The following is a 19,813-nucleotide window of genomic DNA, read 5'->3' on the forward strand; positions in this document are numbered from 1 at the left end:
CTTTATAGGACCACTTTGTTGTCCGTCTGTCTGCCAAGACCCTTTTTCTCAGGAATGCGTGAAAGTATCAAGTTGAAATTCATATTAAATACTCAAGTTTACTATCCAATGCAAAAATCAAACTTCTAAGCCAACGTAATCAAAAGATACAGCTGTTTATGCTGCATATTTTCGACATTCGCAAGTGAATCAAAACCTACAGGGTACTTCCCGTAAACTCAGAATCTTGAAATTTTGTACGAAGCAACGTCTTATAGCACAGATAAAGGAAAAGTTGCGAAATGCATACATTTTTACTAATCTATATACCTAACGTTTTGAAGCTGTAAACTTTGTTTGTTTAAGCTTGCTAATCTCAGGAACTACTCGTTTAAATTGAAAAATCGTTTTTATGTTATCCCATTTACCGACAAAGGCTAATTTTTCCTCAAATTAACGCGGACGAAACCACTAGGCATAGCTAGTTTTATGAATAAAATCATACATATATGTAATTTTAAAACATCAGATGGTGCGTCATCTGTGACGCATCTCGAGTCATCGCCTCACGGTCTGCCGCACTTCTTGGCGGGCACTGATGCGGGGACCGTCAACCTTTGCTCCTTGACTGATTTTAGAGTCTTATTGACATTGGAGTTTGGGTGAGTTTGATTCTGATAGATAATGAATGCATGTTACTTTTTTGAAATGATTGATTAATTGATTCAACCACACACAAACTCTCTCTCTCACACACGCACAGACGCACACGCACACACACACACACACACACACAAACACACACAAACACACACACAACGCAAACGCACACGTCCACGTCCACGCAAAATCGTACACACCACCCACCACATCCACACATACTCGTACACTCATACAACATACCACCCACATAGTAACATACCACAACTACGTGAAATTAAATGAAATCATTTAATTCGCCATCAGGTGATACACACACTTAACGAAAGTAAAAAATAATATCACTTACAAAACTTTTTTTTAACTGAGGTAGGGCACAGCAGGAATGTGTATTGTGTTCCTGTTGGTGAGTAAGGTGACCAGAGCTCCTGGGGGGATTGGGGATTGGGTCGGCAACGCGCTTACGATGCTTCTGGTGTTGCAGGCGTCTATAAGCTACGGTAATCTTTTACCATCAAGTGAGCCGTGTGCTTGTTTGCTAAATAATATCAAACAATAAAATAAAAATTTACACTTAACATTAGGTACATTTTTGTAAGCAACCTTAACTTAGTCAAAATATTAGGTTACTCAAAATTTCTAATGTCTCGATAGGCATTATTTTTATTACATTCTCGATTTTATTAAATATTACAATAAATGAGATACGTATATAGATTTTGATTTTTTTCGGGGAGCAGCTTCTTCGGCGCGACAAAGCCAGCCCTTCGGTCACCAACCCGCCTTCCCAGCGTGGTGACTATGGGCAAAACACAAGAGTTCACGCCATTTATTGACCCGAACTTGTGGAGACCTATGTCCAGCAGAGGACTACGATAGGCTGAAGTGATGATGATGATAGATTTTTTATCAGAGATAACAGGGAATAAATACCATGGGATAGATAACACCAGCTTTTTACAAATGACCTACACTTACAGCTGCTTAATATATTTCATATATTGCGTATATTTTCGGCTATGTTACGCCTCCATGTAGTTCTATGTGGCCCTAAACGGAAGAAAATTTCCTGCTCAAAATATGGACCCCGACGGGGGTAGTACCTCGACCTTACAGAAGATCACAGCTAAATAATACTGCTTGCAAGCAGTATTGTGTTCCTGTTTGTGAGTAAGGTGACCAGAGCTTCTGGGGGGAGTTGGGAATAGGGTCAGCACCGCGGTTGCGATGCTTCTGGTGTTGCAGACGTCTACAAGCTACGGTAATCTCTTACCATCAAGTGAGCTGTACGCTTGTTTGCCAACCTATTATATATAAAAAGGACGCCAGTTTAATAACAAGTTGTATATATTACAGCATCACTCCCACAACGATAGAAAAATGTAAATCCGATGATAAAGGACGTTTCATCAGCACCATTCCTGTTAAAACATCTATCGAGGATGTGAACTTAAATACTAAGGTACTAACTTATACATATACTACCCATAAATAAATATATACCTAGTCCAAAATTTCAAAATTTCCGTAATTCATTTCGTGTTTGATAATGTGATGAAGAGTGATTATAAGCTATAGTTGAAGTATAACTACACTTTTTTCGAGGTAGGGCACGCTGGATATATCCTGTTCAAAATCTGGAGCAGCCCGACTGGGAGAGTACCTCGACCTTACAGAAAATCATCACATCACATTACATCACATCAGTTCACTACTGGACATAGGCCTCCACACGCTAAAAATGGCGTGAACACGCTGGGCAGGCGGGTTGGTGACCGCTGGGCACAGACATTACAGAAGATCACAGCTAAATAATACTGCTTTCAAACAGTGTTGTGTTTCTGTGGTGAGTAAGGTTGAGAGCTTCTGGGGAGGGGAGGGGGTAGGGTCGGGAACACGCTTGCGATGGTCCTATTCTTACGTGCATCCATAGTCTTCGCTAACCATTTACCGAAATAAAACCTATCTTGTCTAACTCCATCATCATTGTAGAACAGAACTTAACAGATAAATACCAGAAGTCATACTAAATTTTTACTTAGAAAAACGAGTGTGCTTAAGACCACACGACTGAAGTAAAACTTTCTATCTTCAAACTTCATTAACTTATATCGCTCTCAATTTCCGTTCGCCCGCTTGACCACACTTTTCGTAACGCTCTCGTCATGCATTCACCAGCTTACTCCCCAAGTCAAGCGTTCGTAAAGAAGTTTTACTTCAAAAATCTATATTTTTGTTGCCAGCTAACAATAAACTCAATATCGTGGTCACACGCGAACCCGTTCAACATAATCGCCGTGTGCAACACTAGTGTAAGTGTGTGGGAGCTCACACACAGCGACATGCGGCCGCGATGCGGTGGGGGGGATGTGCTTGAGTGTTGCTCCACTGAGCGGGCTCTAGTGAGTATATGTCATGTCATGTCATGTCATGTTAGGATATTTAATGTTATGTTATGTTTTGTTTTGTAATTTATTGCTCAATTTGAATTCAAAATCTAAATCGAAAATTTTCAAAATGATTAACACCTAAAATGGTAAATATCTCGTATAGTCTAAGATCTGAACTAGACATAATCATCTCCTGTCTGCTTAATAAAAGTTAAACAATTATCTTCTTTACTATGTTAAAGATAAACCGCAAAAAGATTAAAAAGACTTTTTTCTTTCAGTGCTTATTCCCACGATTGTAAAAAGGTTTTTGTCAAAAAGTTTTTATTGGTCAAGTCTACATGGAGAATGACGCCTGTGCCCAGCAGTGGAATATTATAGGCTGAATAGTGAATGTGTATGCGTACATTATGTTATGTACCTATATGTTAAGTATGTTGAGAAAAATTGGATAGTCATGTGTTACTATATTGCTAACTACATATATTATTTAATCAGGGACTTGACCAATCAAAACGTTTTTGACCAAAACCTTTTTACAACTGATGGAATAAACAGTGAAAGATATCTTTTTCTTTTAATCTGTTACAGACCTTATTGACTACAGAAGGGGAAGTACAAGTCTACAAATTGAAGGATGAAGAAAATAACTTGGAATTATTTAAAAGATACATATCGTTACTGTAGTGTATATTTTTAAGTATTAATATTAATTGTTACTCAATAAATTAGATAATTTTAAATAAATCATATTATTAAAGTTTTCTTACTGAATTGTGTCAGTTTTATTTCATACATAAGAGTGACTCGAATCCAAAAATCACTCGGCACGGATATTCGTTTTTTTTTAGGTCGCAAACAGAAAATACTTTAGTACAAACATAAAAATAGATAAAATGACAGTATTTATCAGTAGCGGTTCAATAAAATTGTCGCCAATTGACTTTTCAATTTTTGCCGCCGCTAGTGACCTCTGAAACTCGTACAAACGCTTGTCCACAGAATCCGAAAGGTGGCGTTTTGCGGTCGTATTATCGTTTATCTAAACTGCAGGTCACAATCTAATATATATAAATCTCGTGTCACAATGTTTGTCCTCAATGGACTCCTAAACTACTTAACCGATTTTAGTCAAATTTGCACACCGTGTGCAGTTTGATCCAACTTAAAAGATAGGCTATATTTTATTTTGATATATTATGTTATTATTATATTTCAGAAAAAAATAATGTGATACGAAGTTCGCCAGGTCAGCTAGTAAATATATAGATTTAAAATAAATCATGTATATTAATACGCTAAGGTATTATTATTTTATAGCTAAGGTGCTTGTTTCCCTTGCGTTGCTTGCTCTACCGGCATCCACATCTAAAAATTTAAATCAACGTCAACATGTTTGACGGTCGGTAAATTTTTTACATATTTAGTACGAATTATTCACACGGGTATTGCTAGTTATAGATTATAATAATTATCACAGAGTAAATAACGAGTAAAAGCTTGAACATCTAGAACATACTATGTCTTGAGTAATATTTCACTTACATGATAAAAAATTGATTTATGAGAAACAGTAAGTACAGAATAAAACAATTTACAAAATTTATAACTGTCTGCAATGGCGGCCGTATCACTAGGTAACGATTTCAAATAGGCGATTATGAGTGGATAAATTATTTCTAAAGAAACACAAAGGAGTCAGATCGTTAAGTAATCCTACTGAAAACAAATGTAATGTATTTTAATACATGTATTTAGATTAAATCCTTGGTGTAGTTTTCGCCCTACTTCTGTTCCGGGGGTTGTTTGTTGGTTTCGATTCCTGCTTCGAGTCTGGGTATAAAATATGTATTATTTATATCTAAACTTTAAAAAAAATATAGTTATATAATTTGGATTTTACCTACATCACAAGCTTTAAATTGCCTACCTTATGAACAGACGACTATGTGTATACGTTACGTTATTTAGGTATATCATTTTATATCTAATAATTGAAATTTTAAAATCACATTTGACTCTACTGACTGTTTAGTGTGCTTCTTTTATATATTTTTGTCAAAAATTAAAATCAGGCTTAATCATTCATCATCATTCATCATTCCAGCCTATTGCAGTCCACTGCTGGACATAGGCCTCCACAGTTCGCGCCAAAAATGCGGGAACTCATGTGTTGCTGTGTGGCTACGGCACCAAAGAATATAGCCACGCCCTCTCTTCCCGTGGGTGTCGTAAGAGGCGACTAAGGGATAACACAGTTCCACTACCACCTTGGAACTTAAAAAGCCGATCGATGGCGGGATAACCATCCAACTACTGGCAATGAAATACACAGGCCGAAGACGGGCAGCAGCGTCTTTGGTGCGACAAAGCCAGCCCTGCGGTCACTAACCCGTCTGCCCAGCGTGGTGACTATGGGTAACACACATGAGTTCACACCATTTTTGGCGTGAACTTGTGGAGGCCTATGTCCAGCAGTGGACTGTGATAGGCTGAAATGATGATGATGATGATAACTAATATGTTAAATAAATAATGTATCCTATTTTTGTTTTACACATAACACTGAATATACAGTATATCGTTGGTGTATCACATGAAATAAATAAATAAATATAGACTTGTGCCCAAACAAGCATTGTAGATTATTAATTATTTATCATCCGCGCTGTATAATCAACATTAGACAGTCACATAGGGTGTTTGTGCAGTCCTTGTGGGTCTCCCCACCGTGCCTCGGAGAGCACGTTAAGCCGTCGGTCCCAGTTGTTATCATGTACACCTGATAGCGATCGTTACTCGTAGTAGGGAATATATCCGCCAACCCGCATTGGAGCAACGTGATGGATTAAGCTTTGATCCTGCTCCTACATGGGGAAAGAGACCTATGCCCAGTAGTGCGATATTACAGGCTAAAGCGACATCAGTCACTATCATATTATAATTTTTAATTCGACTTTTTTTGAAGATCACGGCAAAATAATACTGTTTTCAAGCAGTATTGTGTTCCTGTTGGTGAGTAAGGTTACCAGAGCTCCTGGGGGGATTGGGGATTGGGTCGGCAACGCGCTTGCGATGCTTCTGGTGTTGCAGGTGTCTATAAGCTGCGGTAATCGCTTACCATCAGGTGAGCCGTACGCTTGTTTGCCGAACTAGTGACATATAAAAAAAATCGCCTTATAAATTGTATTATTATTTAAAATCACAAAATTAATCGTAAAATTAATTTCAAATATTTCTAATAAAGTATTACAAAAGTAAGACTTACGATTCGTACAAAATGAAAAATTCTACCTTGCCACATTTGACAGTTTGCAAGGCATTATAGCGTCAAGTCAGCTAATAATTAATAGACTTTATTCCATCAATAAGCATGTCGCACGTCCTGTGAAATGGTCGGGAGTGGGAACCAGAGTATGCTGGCTCGTGTAACCATCGTCAATGTAGATGGAAACGTGGTTTTAGACGAGTACGTGAAGCCTACAGCTGAAGTCACCGATTACAGAAGTTGCTACAGCGGAATTAAGAAGAGTCATCTAGAAAATGGAAGTAACTTCTCCACAGTTAGAAACAAAGTGCTTAGTCTTATAAATGGGTGTATTCTGGTGGGGCACTCTCTGCATTTCGATCTCGTCGCGCTGAATATCTACCATCCAGAGTATAATCGCAGAGATCTGGCAGAGTTTGAGAACTTCAAAAGCACCATCAATTATATAGGTTATGAAGCATCTAGCAGAAAAGAAATATGCGAATTATTTGCGAAATACTTTAGTTCTGATTACTCTAATAACTCGGCCAATTGCGCTCAACATTCAGACTTTCTAAACTATCCAGAACCTAATGATTCCATTAATTTTTTGGCCGTAAATGAACATCAAATCAAGCTTAAAATTAAAAATATTGATGAACACAAGGGATCGGGACCGGACGGTATCCCTCCTGTTGTATACAAGCGTTGTATTAAAACAATTTGTGTTCCTTTATGTGTTCTTTTCAATAAATCCTTAACGTCTGGTACGTTTCCTACACTGTGGAAAACAGCTCATATTGTCCCTGTTTTTAAATCAGGTGACAAATTATGTTGCGAAAATTATCGTCCTATAAGTATTTTGTTTTGCCGTGCCAAATTGTTTGACTCAATTGTTTATGATGTGCTGTATAATCATTTTAAATCTTCTTTATCTCTTAATCAGCATAGTTTCGTAAAGGGTAGGTCGACTACGAGTAATCTGTTGGAGTATAAGAGTAACTTGTGTAAAGTATTTGCTAAGCGTGGGCAAGTTGACTCAATCTACACCGACTTCTCTAAAGCTTTTGATCGAGTCAATCATTCCATTTTAACACATAAGTTGGCACGATATGGTGTTCATGGTAATCTTTTAAGATGTGTGGAATCTTATTTAAGCAGAAGAACTCAGTTGGTTGCTCTAAAAGGTGAACTTTCATCTGTCTTTACGGTACCATCCGGCGTTCCTCAAGGGTCACATTTAGACCCATTGTTTTTTAATATCTTTGTGAATGATCTTACGTTGTGCTTAAAAAATCCCTGTCTTTTGTATGCCGATAATTTAAAAATTTATCAGACCATTACTTGCATCAACGATGCCATAAAGCTCCAAGGAGATTTAGATACCATAGCAAGATGGTGCGAAGTGAATGAGATGGACCTTAATGTTAACAAATGCTTTGTTGTTTCTTTTACAAAAAAGAAATTCCCTATTAATTTTAATTATTCCATAAAAAATTACAATTTATCCCGTAACACTGAAATCAAAGACTTAGGTGTTATTTTTGACAAAGAATTAAGTTTTCGTACGCATTATGACTTTATTAACCAAAAAGCTTCAAGTTTACTTGGATTCATTCTAAGAGTGTCTAAACCTTTTAAAAAGGCTTCATCTTATTTAGCTTTGCATCATGCTCTCGTAAGAAGCATATTAGAGACAAACTGTGATCTCGTCGCCAAATTACACCGTTCATGTTAACCGCATAGAAGGAATACAAAAGCGTTTTCTTAAATCGGTCTGCTTTCGTCTCGACCTGCATCGCGAGCTCCACACTTACGAAGAAAGAATGAAAAAGTTCCAAATGATATCTCTAGCTTGTCGTCGTAAATATTTAGATCTTATGACACTTTACAAAATAATTAATTACTTCATTGACTCACCATACTTGCTGTCTCAACTTAACTTTAACATAAACTATCATATTAGAAGGCCTAAGGTGTTCTCTCTTGACGTTTATCGTAATAACACCTCTTATTACAATCCTTTATCTCGTATGTGTCGCCAGTACAACCAGCTTGTCAGTACGTGTATCGATATAGACATCTATCACTGTTCTCTCGCTTCTTTCAAAACCAAAATTTTAATAAATATAACTTGTTAAGCAATCTTAGTTTTTAAGTTTAAATTTATATATGTATATTGCATTCCATCCACTTCTGTTCTGCTTAGTGTACTATGTTACTGTATGTAGTACACATAAGGGTTTCAACCTAGATATTATGTTATGTATGAACTATTTCTATATCTTTTAATGGCTGTAACCTGTTCTGTATGTAATTAAATAAATAAATAAAAGAGTGAGTTTTTAACTCTTAGCTGTGCGTGTTGTTGCCTAAGCTCCGGCAGTCGCTGGTTCGATTTCTGATTATTCTTTGCTGCCGTAAACACACAGACAATAAAATATTGTTATAATGTCAGGCTAAAGGCGGCCAACCTGTGGCTCTGAAGACTCGCCAAAAAGTATTTGGGAAGAACCATTCAAAATGGCGAGCATGATGCTTCAGAAGACGCTAAAGATTGCATGGACTTGTCTTTATTTTTCCCATAAGTGTTGTCCATAAAATACGTTCGCAGATTAGTCAAGGGGAAGATTTTTTTTTAAATGTTCTAAATAAAAAATAAAATATTTATAATAAGTATATATATATATATGTCGGAATGAAGGTATAATTCTCTCGTTCATCGTGTAGCAGAGGGAGTATCTCAGAGCAGTGCCTAGGACTTGCGACCCAGCAGGCCTAGCATGCACGCCACGACAAAATTTTGTCGACCCCTTTTCTCGTATTATCTCTCTATGTCTACAGTAGCTAACATGCGTGCACGCGATACTCTTCTCGTTACGTCAAGAAGAGATAATCATTAAATTTTAGTGATCTGTGATATTTATCTCTACGGAAGCTAACATGACATCGTAATTTTGTCGAATTTTGTCGTTTTAGGAAGAGAAACTTCTCGTCTTCAATATTATCGACGAGAAAGACGATAAATAAAAAATAAATAAAACCGGGTGCCTATTTTTTGTATACCATGGCGTTTCCCTATTATAATTATATAATTTCGGTATACGAAGAGCGGGAAATGCGAAAAGTCGAGTGAAGTGTGCCATATAATGACACAAAAAACGTATTTGCGCCCTGTTGCTTCTTATTCTAAATAATAATAATAATAATACTTTATTTTAGACCAAAGTATAAGTCCATATTGGGTTAGTACAACAAGACAAGACAACATTCAGAATAAAAAACAAAAAAAAATTATATTATAAAAATCAATAACTAAAAATAAAATTAAATAGAATAAAAGTAAAATCAATAATCAAAAAAAAAAAATTCAAAAATTCAAAAAATTTTAAAAATTAAAAAAAAAAAAAAACAAACAAACAATGCGTGATAGAATTACAATTATCTAATGTGCGACAAGATATAAAGCACAACACGAGCATATTGTTTTACATATATAATTAAATTCATTTACTTACGCCGTTTTATTTTCCATATTAGAGTTTTTTAAATTAGATATACACTTTTTATCTTAGCCAAAAGGCCGAGAACATTTTTAAATAAAACATGTGTCACTCGTTTGAAATTGGTCAATAACCTTGTAAATTCAACTTTACGACATAAGAAATAAGAATGATATTCAGTTGTGATTATGGTTGATAATGTTTCTCTACTCGACAAGGCGAAGTCTTCGGAAGAGAATTTTGTCTCTCGTAGTGCGCATGTTAGGGTAATCGAGAAAATACTCGATGTAGACATTATCTTTCTCTCTCGTCAAGAGATATCTCGTTGTATGCATGCTAGGCCGGCAGGTGTAGGTTTAAGGAGGCCCCCTTTGAGATGCGCATCAACGCTCACCTTCACTGCTCGAGTTGTCCGCCCTAATATGTAACAACTAATTCGTTTGCACAAATTAATTATTGAATGAGTCTAGGTTAAGCTACTAGCAGGATATAACAAGTGTATCGTGCCAATCCAGAGCCAAGACTGCCTTAGCAGCGGTTGCACCGTTCGTTTTATCCACGTCAGAATAACTCGAGTAATATAATGAGTGAGGGTAGTTGACTATCGAACGATGTGCATTCGTTGTTTATAAATTCCTTGCTAATTGCGTACGACAGTGCTAGTTCCGACATATATATATATATATATATATATATATATATATATATATATATATATATATATATATATATATAATCTGTATGCTATTTTCAATCACGAAATCATTTATGGGAAGCTTAGCATTTTTTTGGCGTAACATTTTTTAGGGGGTGACTGTAAGTATGACATAGCCTTATAAATGTGGTGGGTGTCTATCCTGTTCGAAAACATGTTAAATCATTTTTTATTGTCTAATTGTTGTGTAATTGATTTGAAATAATGATATTTCAAGGAATAACTACGCCAAATTAATTTTAGGATTTTTTTAACTTTAAATATATAGTAAAAATTTAACGTTTCGTGAGCAAAGGGAACCATTCTTAACCGACTTCAAAAAAGGAGGCGGTTCTAAATTAAACTATTTTGTATGTGAAATCTTTTCACGTGAAAAATACCTTTCTAAAAGTTTTGTCCAACAGTGGCATAAAATAAAACTACCAATTTTTTGTAACAAAAATAAATTTTAATGATAAAAAAAATACATATTTAATTTACTAACATCCTATCACCCATAAAGAAAACAATCCACAACTTTGAAAATAAATCCCGAAAAAAAAACCATAAAAGTGTGTGTGTTGTACACACACGACAGAAGTAAAACTTCTGAAATGTAGCCAAGTAAATTTAGTATTTTTTCCACCGACAATATAAAATACTGTGTAATGTATTCTATCTCACTCTCTCCTATACATTTGCGTTTGTTTCTTTAGCGTGACGCATTTTCGTTTCATCAAGTTTCAAACCACAATGATTCAAAAGAAGTTTCACTTCAAAAAACAATTGGGTATAGAGCTAATTTTACGATAACAATATAGTTTGACATGTTCACATATTTTTTTTTATGTAAAGGCCGCTGAATATTATAAAAATAAAAAAATACGTCTTTATATAGCTTATTCATTGAAACCATAAGCTTGAAGATTACTTGACTTAGTCAAACAGGAGTATTTGGTACAATTATTTTGTACAAATGACCTATCTACATCTATACAAATAAATAAAATTGGAGTGTCTGTTTGTAATATTAAAATTACCGCTTTTTACTAAATGCATTGGATGTATACACGGTACATATACCAAAATAACATTTTTTTAAAATTTTGTCTGTCTGTCTGTTCCGGTTAACCTCTGAAACGGCTGGACCGATTTTGACGGTACTTTCACTGGCAGATAGCTGATGTAATAAGGAGTAACTTAGGATAATTTTAGAAGTCGAACACCCTGTATACAATTTTCTGAATATGTTCCAAAATTATACATATAAAATCATCTACAATTTAGCCTTCCCATCCAACCCATTCAAACCGTACAACAGAAACCGACTAATGTATGACGCGACTCGTTCTGGATGTATCACGTGCACATCATGATTCCCTGATACAACCATAACACGGATATTGCTTGAGAATTTCTCGTCAAACAAATTCTTCAATTGGTCGTATCTCCCATCATTCTTCGATTCGTCTGATACGAATGTTAATGTCGGCGTTTTTATTGTTTTCAGTAACGTTTCCACATATTCCGGGCTGTAGGGGGGGTGGGTGGTCAATGTGGTCCTTTCGTCGTAGGTAAACCTGAAAAAAATAATAATAATAAATATAATATATACGTCAAATCGAATAAAAAATTAGTTAAAAAAAAACTTTGAAATTCAGTCTTCTGCTGTCTATATTTACTTTGGTCAATCGGAAACTTGGGAGTTACAATTTTGTTATCCCTTCTCGTGTTTACACTACGATTATTACTATTTATTTCAAAATAGGTCGGCAAACAAGCGTACGGCTCACCTGATGGTAAGCGATTACCGTAGCTTATAGACGTCTGCAACACCAGAAGCATCGCAAGCGCGATACTGGTTGATCTTTCAAACTTCGTACAGACACTTTTTCATAAATTTTTTAAACCTTTCTTATATAAACCTTTTCTTAACAATAAATTACATTAAAAAAAAGAATTACTCAATTCGATTTTATTTATATATTATATGACGCCACGTTGGCGCAACGGTTACAGCCATGGATTGTATCTGTTGCGCTAGCGGATGCGGGTTCGATCCCCGCACATGACTCACATTTGTATTGGCCATACAGGTGTTTGCCGTGGTCTGGGTGTTTGTGCAGTCCTTGTGGGTCTTCCCAACGTGCTTCGAAGAGCACATTGAGCCGTCGGTCCCGGTCGTTGTCATGTACACCTGATAGCGATCGTTACTCATAGTAGGGAATATATCCGCCAACCCGCATTTGAGCAGCGTGGTGGATTAAGCTCTGATCCTTTTCCTACGTGGGGAAAGAGGCCTATGCCCAGTAGTGGGATATTACAGGCTGAGGCGTTATATATTATATAATAAATATACCTGTAAAGACCGTTCCCCGCTGGTTCGGTCAACCTCGCAGCTATCTCTCTCGCTATTTCACTATTTAATCCGCGACGTTTCATCACTTTCGATATAACCTGAAAATTAAAATTAGTAAATAATAATATAATAATAATAAATAGTTTTTATTTTGCTCAAATTATGTAGTTTATATTATCAAGCAGCCCTGCGACCCATGCTAGCTTAAAAAGCTGTTACAGGCCAGTGTCTTCCCCAAAAATTAGTTTATTGTTACATAATCAGACTGAATTAGTAAATTATGATGACGTGAACACTTCTTTGTCGCGAATTCAAGATTGGTTTAAAACAAACAACTTGGTTTTGAACGCCAAAAAAAATAAATGCGTTGTGTTTTCGTTACCTAATGTTAAGCATCCAAATTATAATTTTATAATAAATAACGAGAGGCTTATTGTTAATGATACTACAGTTTTCTTAGGGATGCATTTGGACTGAAAACTCCAGTGGAAATCCCATTTGTCTTCCTTGAATGATAGACTCAGCTCCGCAGCATTCGCGGTTAGAAAAGTACGACAGCTGACCGACGTTGCAACTGCACGCTTAATATATTTTAGCTATTTCCATAGTGTTATGTTTCACGGCCTGTTACTGTGGGGTATATTGAGACAATATTTATTTTGCAAAAAAGGGCTATTCGCGGCATTTACGATCTTGGAGCTCGAGTCTCCCTACGGGATGTTTTGCAAAAGGTAGACATATTAACGATCGCGTCGCAGTATATTTATAACAATATTATGTATATTCACCAAAATATTCATTGTTTTGAAATAAATAAATAGTAATAATCGCATTGTAAACACGAGAAGGAATAACAAAATTGTAACTGCAAGTTTCCGACTGCGCAAAGTAAACGTTTCCTTTCTGGGTCATGGATTCGCATGTATAATAAAATCCCACAAACGATTTTGGAACTGTCTCAACATAAATATAAAGTTTTTATTAAAAAAAAATAAAAGATAAAGCTTATTACTCGGTGCATGATTACATAGTTGATAAAGATGTGTGGACTTAGTGATGCTGTATTCTATGCAACATGTTACTAATTTTATACTAAAACACAGTTTATATATTATTATCAAAAGAGTAACTGCGGAGTTTCTTGCCGGTTCTTCTCTGCAGAATCTACATTCCGAATCGGTGTAGCTTTACTTTTACAAATTTATTTTTAAAGTTTTAATTTGTAAAATGACGATTCGAAAGTGCTCTTGGGGCCTATTTAAATAAAGTTTACTTTGATTTTGATTTTGTCTATTTGGTAACTTGTTGGAAACTTAAAATTTCAGTTGAATTAAATAAAAATATATATTTCGCCATAAAGAATTATACACACTTAACGAATATCAAAAAAAGTCTGAATTCTCAAAAAAAGAAAGAGTTGCTTGAGACCACACGACACCTCTCTCTCTCTTGCTCCGTTCGCCTCATCTGATCACATTTTTCGTAACGCTCTCGTCACGAATTCACCATTTTCCCCAATTTAAGCGTGCGCACTTCAATAATCATTGTAGCTATATCCGTCGGTGTTACCTATGATACAGGCGTTAAGTTGCCCACCTTAGGAACAGACGACCGTGTGTGTGCGTTTAAAACAGATTTTTTTTTAAATTATATTTAATAAACGAACAAACTCACCGCCTCTTCAGTATACGTTGGTCGTTCTTCCTTACTCAAATTATACTTTTCGTAAGATCCAAAGTAATTTACGAAGAAGTATTTGTACCTATAATAAAAATATATATATTGACATTATGTATTGTACTGTGTGGCTACGGTACTAAAGAATTTAGCCACCCCCTCTCTTCCCGTGGGTGTCGCAAGAGGCGACTAAGGGATAACACAGTTCCACTACCACATTGGAACTTAAAAAGCCGACCGGTGGCGGGATAACCATCCAACTGCTAGCTTTGAAATACACAGGCCGAAGACGGGCAGCAGCGTCTTCGGTGCGACAAAGCCAGTACTGCGGTCACCAACCCGCCTGCCCAGCGTGGTGACTATGGGCAAAACACATGAGTTCACGCTATTTTTGGCGTAAACTTATGGAGGCCTATGTCCAGCAGTGGACTGTGATAGGCTGTAATGATGATTGAAATTATGTAATACATAGTCACTACTAAAGAAAATATATGAACCAGCATAAGACATTTTGCGATCAATATTTTGACGTACATTTACTGAGTTCTTAGGCTGTAAAAAATCGTGATACAACCTTGTAACAACGGGAAATAGTAGCTATTTTATACTACTATGGCATCAAACCACCTGATGGTAAGCGGTTACAGTAACCTATAGACACATGCGACACTAGAAGCGTCGCATTCACGTTGTTGACCCAATCCCACCAGCTCGCTCCCTTACACAGGACCACAACACTGCTTGAAAGCAGTATTATTTAGCTGTGATCTTCTGTAAGGTCGAGGTACTTCCCCAGTTAAACTGTTCCAGATTTTGAGCAGGATTTCTCCCGCTGTGCCCTACCTCAGTACTACTATAGCTACTTTCAAATGAACAATATTAGTAGGGATTTTACCATTCAGGAAACTTCTCAGCTGGAAATGAAAATACCACTGAAATTGGATCCAAATCTATGCACTTGCTTATCCTTCTCGGATAACATAAATCGTATAATTTACCTGGAAAAGATTAATATAATAATAATAAATATCTACACAATACACACACGGTCGTCTGCTCCTATGGTAAGCAACTTAATGCTTGTGTTATAGGTAACAGCCGACTGGTATACCTACATTTTTTTTTTTTGATAAACATACTTATAAATAATACATATATAAATATATAAATAAATATATACACTACACCCAGACTCAGGGTGGGGATCGAAAACACAACCCCCGCTGCAGAAAAAGGGTCATTACAAACTGCGCCAACGGGCTAGTCAAAATTAAAATAAATGATTTAGTTAATTTGGCTGGAGTGTATTTAACATAATAAAATCATTTTTAGAAAATATGTCGATAAGTTATTAATATGAAGCATTAAACTACCCACTCGGGAACATGTGTGTGTGTTACATATCATACATAAATAAATATATCTTTTTGCATCATAAAGGCAAGAAAATAAGTTTATGATGTATATCTTATCTATGATCTGTAATATGTCAATGTCAAGAACTAATTATTATCTGTATCTTTTCCATGTAATAAAATATAGTGTGTCGAGTCGCGTCCCTTAGTCCAAAATTAATAAAGTTATATAAAGTCAATCGAGAATATTTTTTACCCTTCTCATCATAAAACAGTTTACAAATAAAAACTACTGCTCCTGTTGGACTGTTTTTTTTGCATATAAAGGTACGGAGTATATGTGGTTTAATTTAATGTCTCTTGTTTGTATTCAAATGCATATAAATCATTATATTTAGCAATTAAAAGCAACTGTTAGTATAAAGCAGCTAAAACATTCAAAGAGTAGTAGTCAGTAGCAGTTTATTACTTATACGATCAGTAACAGAGAGCAGCATTTCGTTAGTAGTATTCAATAAGTGGCAGTCAGTCAGTAGCTGTCAGTCAGTCAGTCAGTAGCAGTCAGTCGGACAGTCAGTCAGTGAGTAGCAGTCAGTTAGCCAGTCAGTAGCAGTCAGTTAGCCAGTCAGTAGCAGTCAGTCAGTAGCAGTCATTCAGTAGTAGCTTTTTAGTAGCAGTCACTCAGTCAGTGAGTAGCAGTCAGTCAGTAGCAGTCAGTAGCAATCAGTCAGTCAGTAACAATCAGTCAGCCAGTCAGTAGCAGACAGCCAGTCAGTCAATAGCAGTCAGTCAGTAGCAGTCCTCTTAGTAGCAGTCATTCAGTAGCAGTCAGTCAGTGGTAGTCAGTCAGTATCAGTTAACAAAACTGGAGCAGTCTGACAGTATTGAGCCTAAATATGAAGACTTACCTAACATACAACCTAAGGAATGTCCTAAGTACACGAAGGTCTTCCATCTAAAGTGGTTCACAACGACCTCTATGGCGTACATTAGATCAAACACGCTAATCATGACCCCAAGGGGCATTGGATCAGATTTGCCACATCCTGGTAGTTCTACACCTGGAAAAAATATTTTAAAAAATATTAAATTAGTTGACCTGACGATCTTAGTACCACAAAAAAATATAGTGGTCAATAATAGGGCTAATATAGGCTATATTTTAAGTTGAACAAATTATAATATCTGTGCGAAATTTCATTAAAATCGGTCCTGAAGTTTTGGAGATTAGCCCTGACAAACATTGTGTCACGAGATTTATATATATAGTTTGTAGTATAATCTACTTGCGAAGCGCGATTTTACTAATATTAATTATTCTGTTGTTAATATATGTCACATTATGTATTACTAAGGGGCTGTTTAAATATTTGTGGATAAATTTTATCTAACACATAAAATACAAATAGTCTTAACAGGAGGTGGTAAAGTAGGCCATTAGAACCTGTTGCTCAGCAATTGATAAAATACAATTTTTATAAAATATAGTGGGGTTTGATTGTGAAAAATAATCCATAAAGTTTTATCTGTTAGATATTGTCAAATTCAAATTGTGTGAAAATTAATTTGATCCACAGATAAATTATTCTCAGTAATTATATATGAAATTCACAAACTAAATTTTTTTTGTCACAAATGTGGCAAACGAGAGTACGGTCCGACTGATGGTAAGCGAATACCATAGCTTATAGATGATTGCAACACCAGGAGCATCGCAAGAGAAGTGCTGACTCTACCCCTAACCCTTCCCAGAAGCTCTAGCCTACGGGAAACCAGCAATACTCGAGAGCGGTGTCATTTATATGTGATCTTCTGAAAGGTTGAATTACTTCCACTGTTGGGCTGCTCCAAATTTTTTGCACCAAAGTTGAATCTGTTTCAGAATAAATATTTTTTTTCAATCACACTTACCTATGTAATAAAAGTTTGTTGGTAACAATGCCATTAACGGCCTAAAGCTGATTATGGTATCGGCGCTCCCATGACAGACAAGAACCGGGGGATCGGTGCAGTCACCCCATGCAACAACTGAAAAAAAAAACATTAATTAGCTTTATTTTTTTACACCATTAGTATGGCAAACCAGCATAGGGCACAGAATGACAAAAACTCTAAACATAATATTTTTAGTATTTATTGGGCTTAAGAACTCTATACTTTTTTCTCAAATATCTCATATGTACAGACGCCAGATATAGTTTTATTGTAGGTATATATGTATTTATTATAATAAAAGATTAATTTGTTTGTATATCAGTCAACTTCAAATAACGTACCATTTATAATTAATTAAATGTAAAAAAAGTTTACATATTATGAAATGAATTGAAAATATTTATTTCGTCATTAGATGATTATACACACTTCAACACTATTAAATACCTAACACACATAACATAACAACTACTACATTTTCAAAAAGCTAACAAAAATAAAATGCAGCTAATTTAAAAATTTACATCACATCTTAACACTACAAAATTAGGTAATGTACCTAGTGTTATCCTGCAACTTTAACTTAGTCACAATATTAGACAACAATCATTATTTTTTTTTTTTATACAACTACATTGGCACACAAGTTTACTACTCACCTGATGGTAGCTTATAGACACCTACAATACCAGAAGCATTGCAAAAACATTGCAAACCCATCCCTTCAAAAATTACCGGATCTTCCTATTAGGTGTTGGAATTAATTTGATTCCTTACAAACTAAGTCTAATAAACTTTAATTTCTTAAAACATAAGTTTAATTTTATTAATATATTAGTTTACTTAAATGTTGTAAATTATGGAAAAGTAGAAGACTTGTTTTTAAAAATTCTAATTATCTTTTAAATCGTTATTCTATTCATACAAATAGGTTTAAAGAACTTTATTTCTCAAGAAAATTACAGTTCACTTATGAGCATAATAAATTTTTTATTCCAATTTGGTAAAAATACATTTTTGAATAAATTTATTTGGGTTTCGAAGATAAAGTTCAAATTCCATTCAAGGAAAAATATATATTTTTTAGTTATTTTCCATACTTTATCCTTAATTTTTATAATATTTCAATAATTACTTACTACATAAGCGTCCCCAAGGGGCAGGAATAAACCATTCTTTTTCTTTATCTAGAAGACTCATTTTTGTACTATTCAATGCAAAAACAAAGTTTAAAGACGAAAACTTTTGATTAATAATCAAACATTCTGTTCGAAAGCAGCTTATCTATATCACTCTGCAGTCACACTTATCATTAAATCATCTGGTTTTTGTGACTCTATTCAGTTTACAATGTTAATACGAATTACAAAAATATGATTTTTTTACAGTTTATATGTAAAAACTTCTAGAGCCTTGAAATCTCTGATCCACTCCCCCCCCCCCTAACTTTTGACATTTATATTAATGTTGCTACTACTGTACTGCATATTATTTAAGTGTATTGTTATATTATTTATTTATTTATTTATTTATTTATTAATTAATCAGTACGGATTTACCACTTACACTAATTAACATTCCAAATAAGTCACATTAATTAACATTCCAAAAAAAATAACGTACAATAACAAGTTAGATTAATAAATTGATCATAATAATAAGCATAAAGACAAACCAAAGAAAAAACAGAAAAAATAAGATAAATAATAATAGTAGAATTAAGATCCAGTCGAAATTAAACAAATAATAAAAAAAAAGAATAAAAAGATAAATTCCATGTCAGTTTATATAGATGTAATAAGAAAAAAAAAAATAATAATAATAATAATAAAAATAATAATTCAAATACAATCTCATTCACTTATATTTTAAGACACACACAAATCACGCATTCATTTCACAGTACCTCAGGCACTCCGACAAAATCATCTTCCATCCATCAGCAAACAGGTCACAGTGCGGATCAGCGTCCAGGAGAGCGTTGAACGCGGTTAGTGACCGCGGAATGGGCGAC

At 35.1% G+C, this 19,813-nt stretch overlaps 3 protein-coding genes across 3 annotated transcripts in view; 2 read left to right on the forward strand and 1 right to left on the reverse strand.

Moving 5' to 3' along the window:
* LOC123667270 (cytoplasmic dynein 2 intermediate chain 1) overlaps positions 1-3,744 on the forward strand; it is an 11,824-nt gene extending 8,080 nt beyond the window's left edge. Inside the window, exons 8-10 of the mRNA XM_045601228.1 lie at positions 455-635; positions 1,981-2,101; positions 3,594-3,744. Of these exons, the coding sequence (XP_045457184.1) occupies positions 455-635; positions 1,981-2,101; positions 3,594-3,716 (425 nt within the window). The 3' untranslated portion in view covers positions 3,717-3,744. The remainder of the gene's footprint in view (positions 1-454; positions 636-1,980; positions 2,102-3,593) is intronic.
* Positions 3,745-4,647: 903 nt separating this feature from the next.
* Positions 4,648-8,864, forward strand: LOC123667271 (RNA exonuclease 4-like). The gene is made up of 4 exons (XM_045601229.1): positions 4,648-4,666; positions 6,402-6,959; positions 8,322-8,337; positions 8,765-8,864. Exons 1-4 carry the CDS (start codon positions 4,648-4,650, stop codon positions 8,862-8,864), a joined length of 693 nt encoding a protein of 230 aa, XP_045457185.1.
* A 2,740-nt stretch (positions 8,865-11,604) lies between these two features.
* On the reverse strand, positions 11,605-19,227 carry LOC123667089 (serine hydrolase-like protein 2). The gene is made up of 7 exons (XM_045601078.1): positions 18,939-19,227; positions 17,776-17,892; positions 16,773-16,925; positions 15,405-15,507; positions 14,507-14,594; positions 12,833-12,930; positions 11,605-12,053 (listed from the first exon to the last, which is right to left on the reverse strand). The coding sequence occupies exons 1-7, from the start codon at positions 18,997-18,999 to the stop codon at positions 11,750-11,752; spliced, it is 924 nt and encodes a 307-aa protein (XP_045457034.1). The 5' UTR covers positions 19,000-19,227; the 3' UTR covers positions 11,605-11,749.
* Positions 19,228-19,813: the final 586 nt, after the last annotated feature.

The sequence above is a fragment of the Melitaea cinxia genome, chromosome 27 (assembly GCF_905220565.1).
Source record: "Melitaea cinxia chromosome 27, ilMelCinx1.1, whole genome shotgun sequence".
NCBI classification, from domain to species: domain Eukaryota; kingdom Metazoa; phylum Arthropoda; class Insecta; order Lepidoptera; family Nymphalidae; genus Melitaea; species Melitaea cinxia.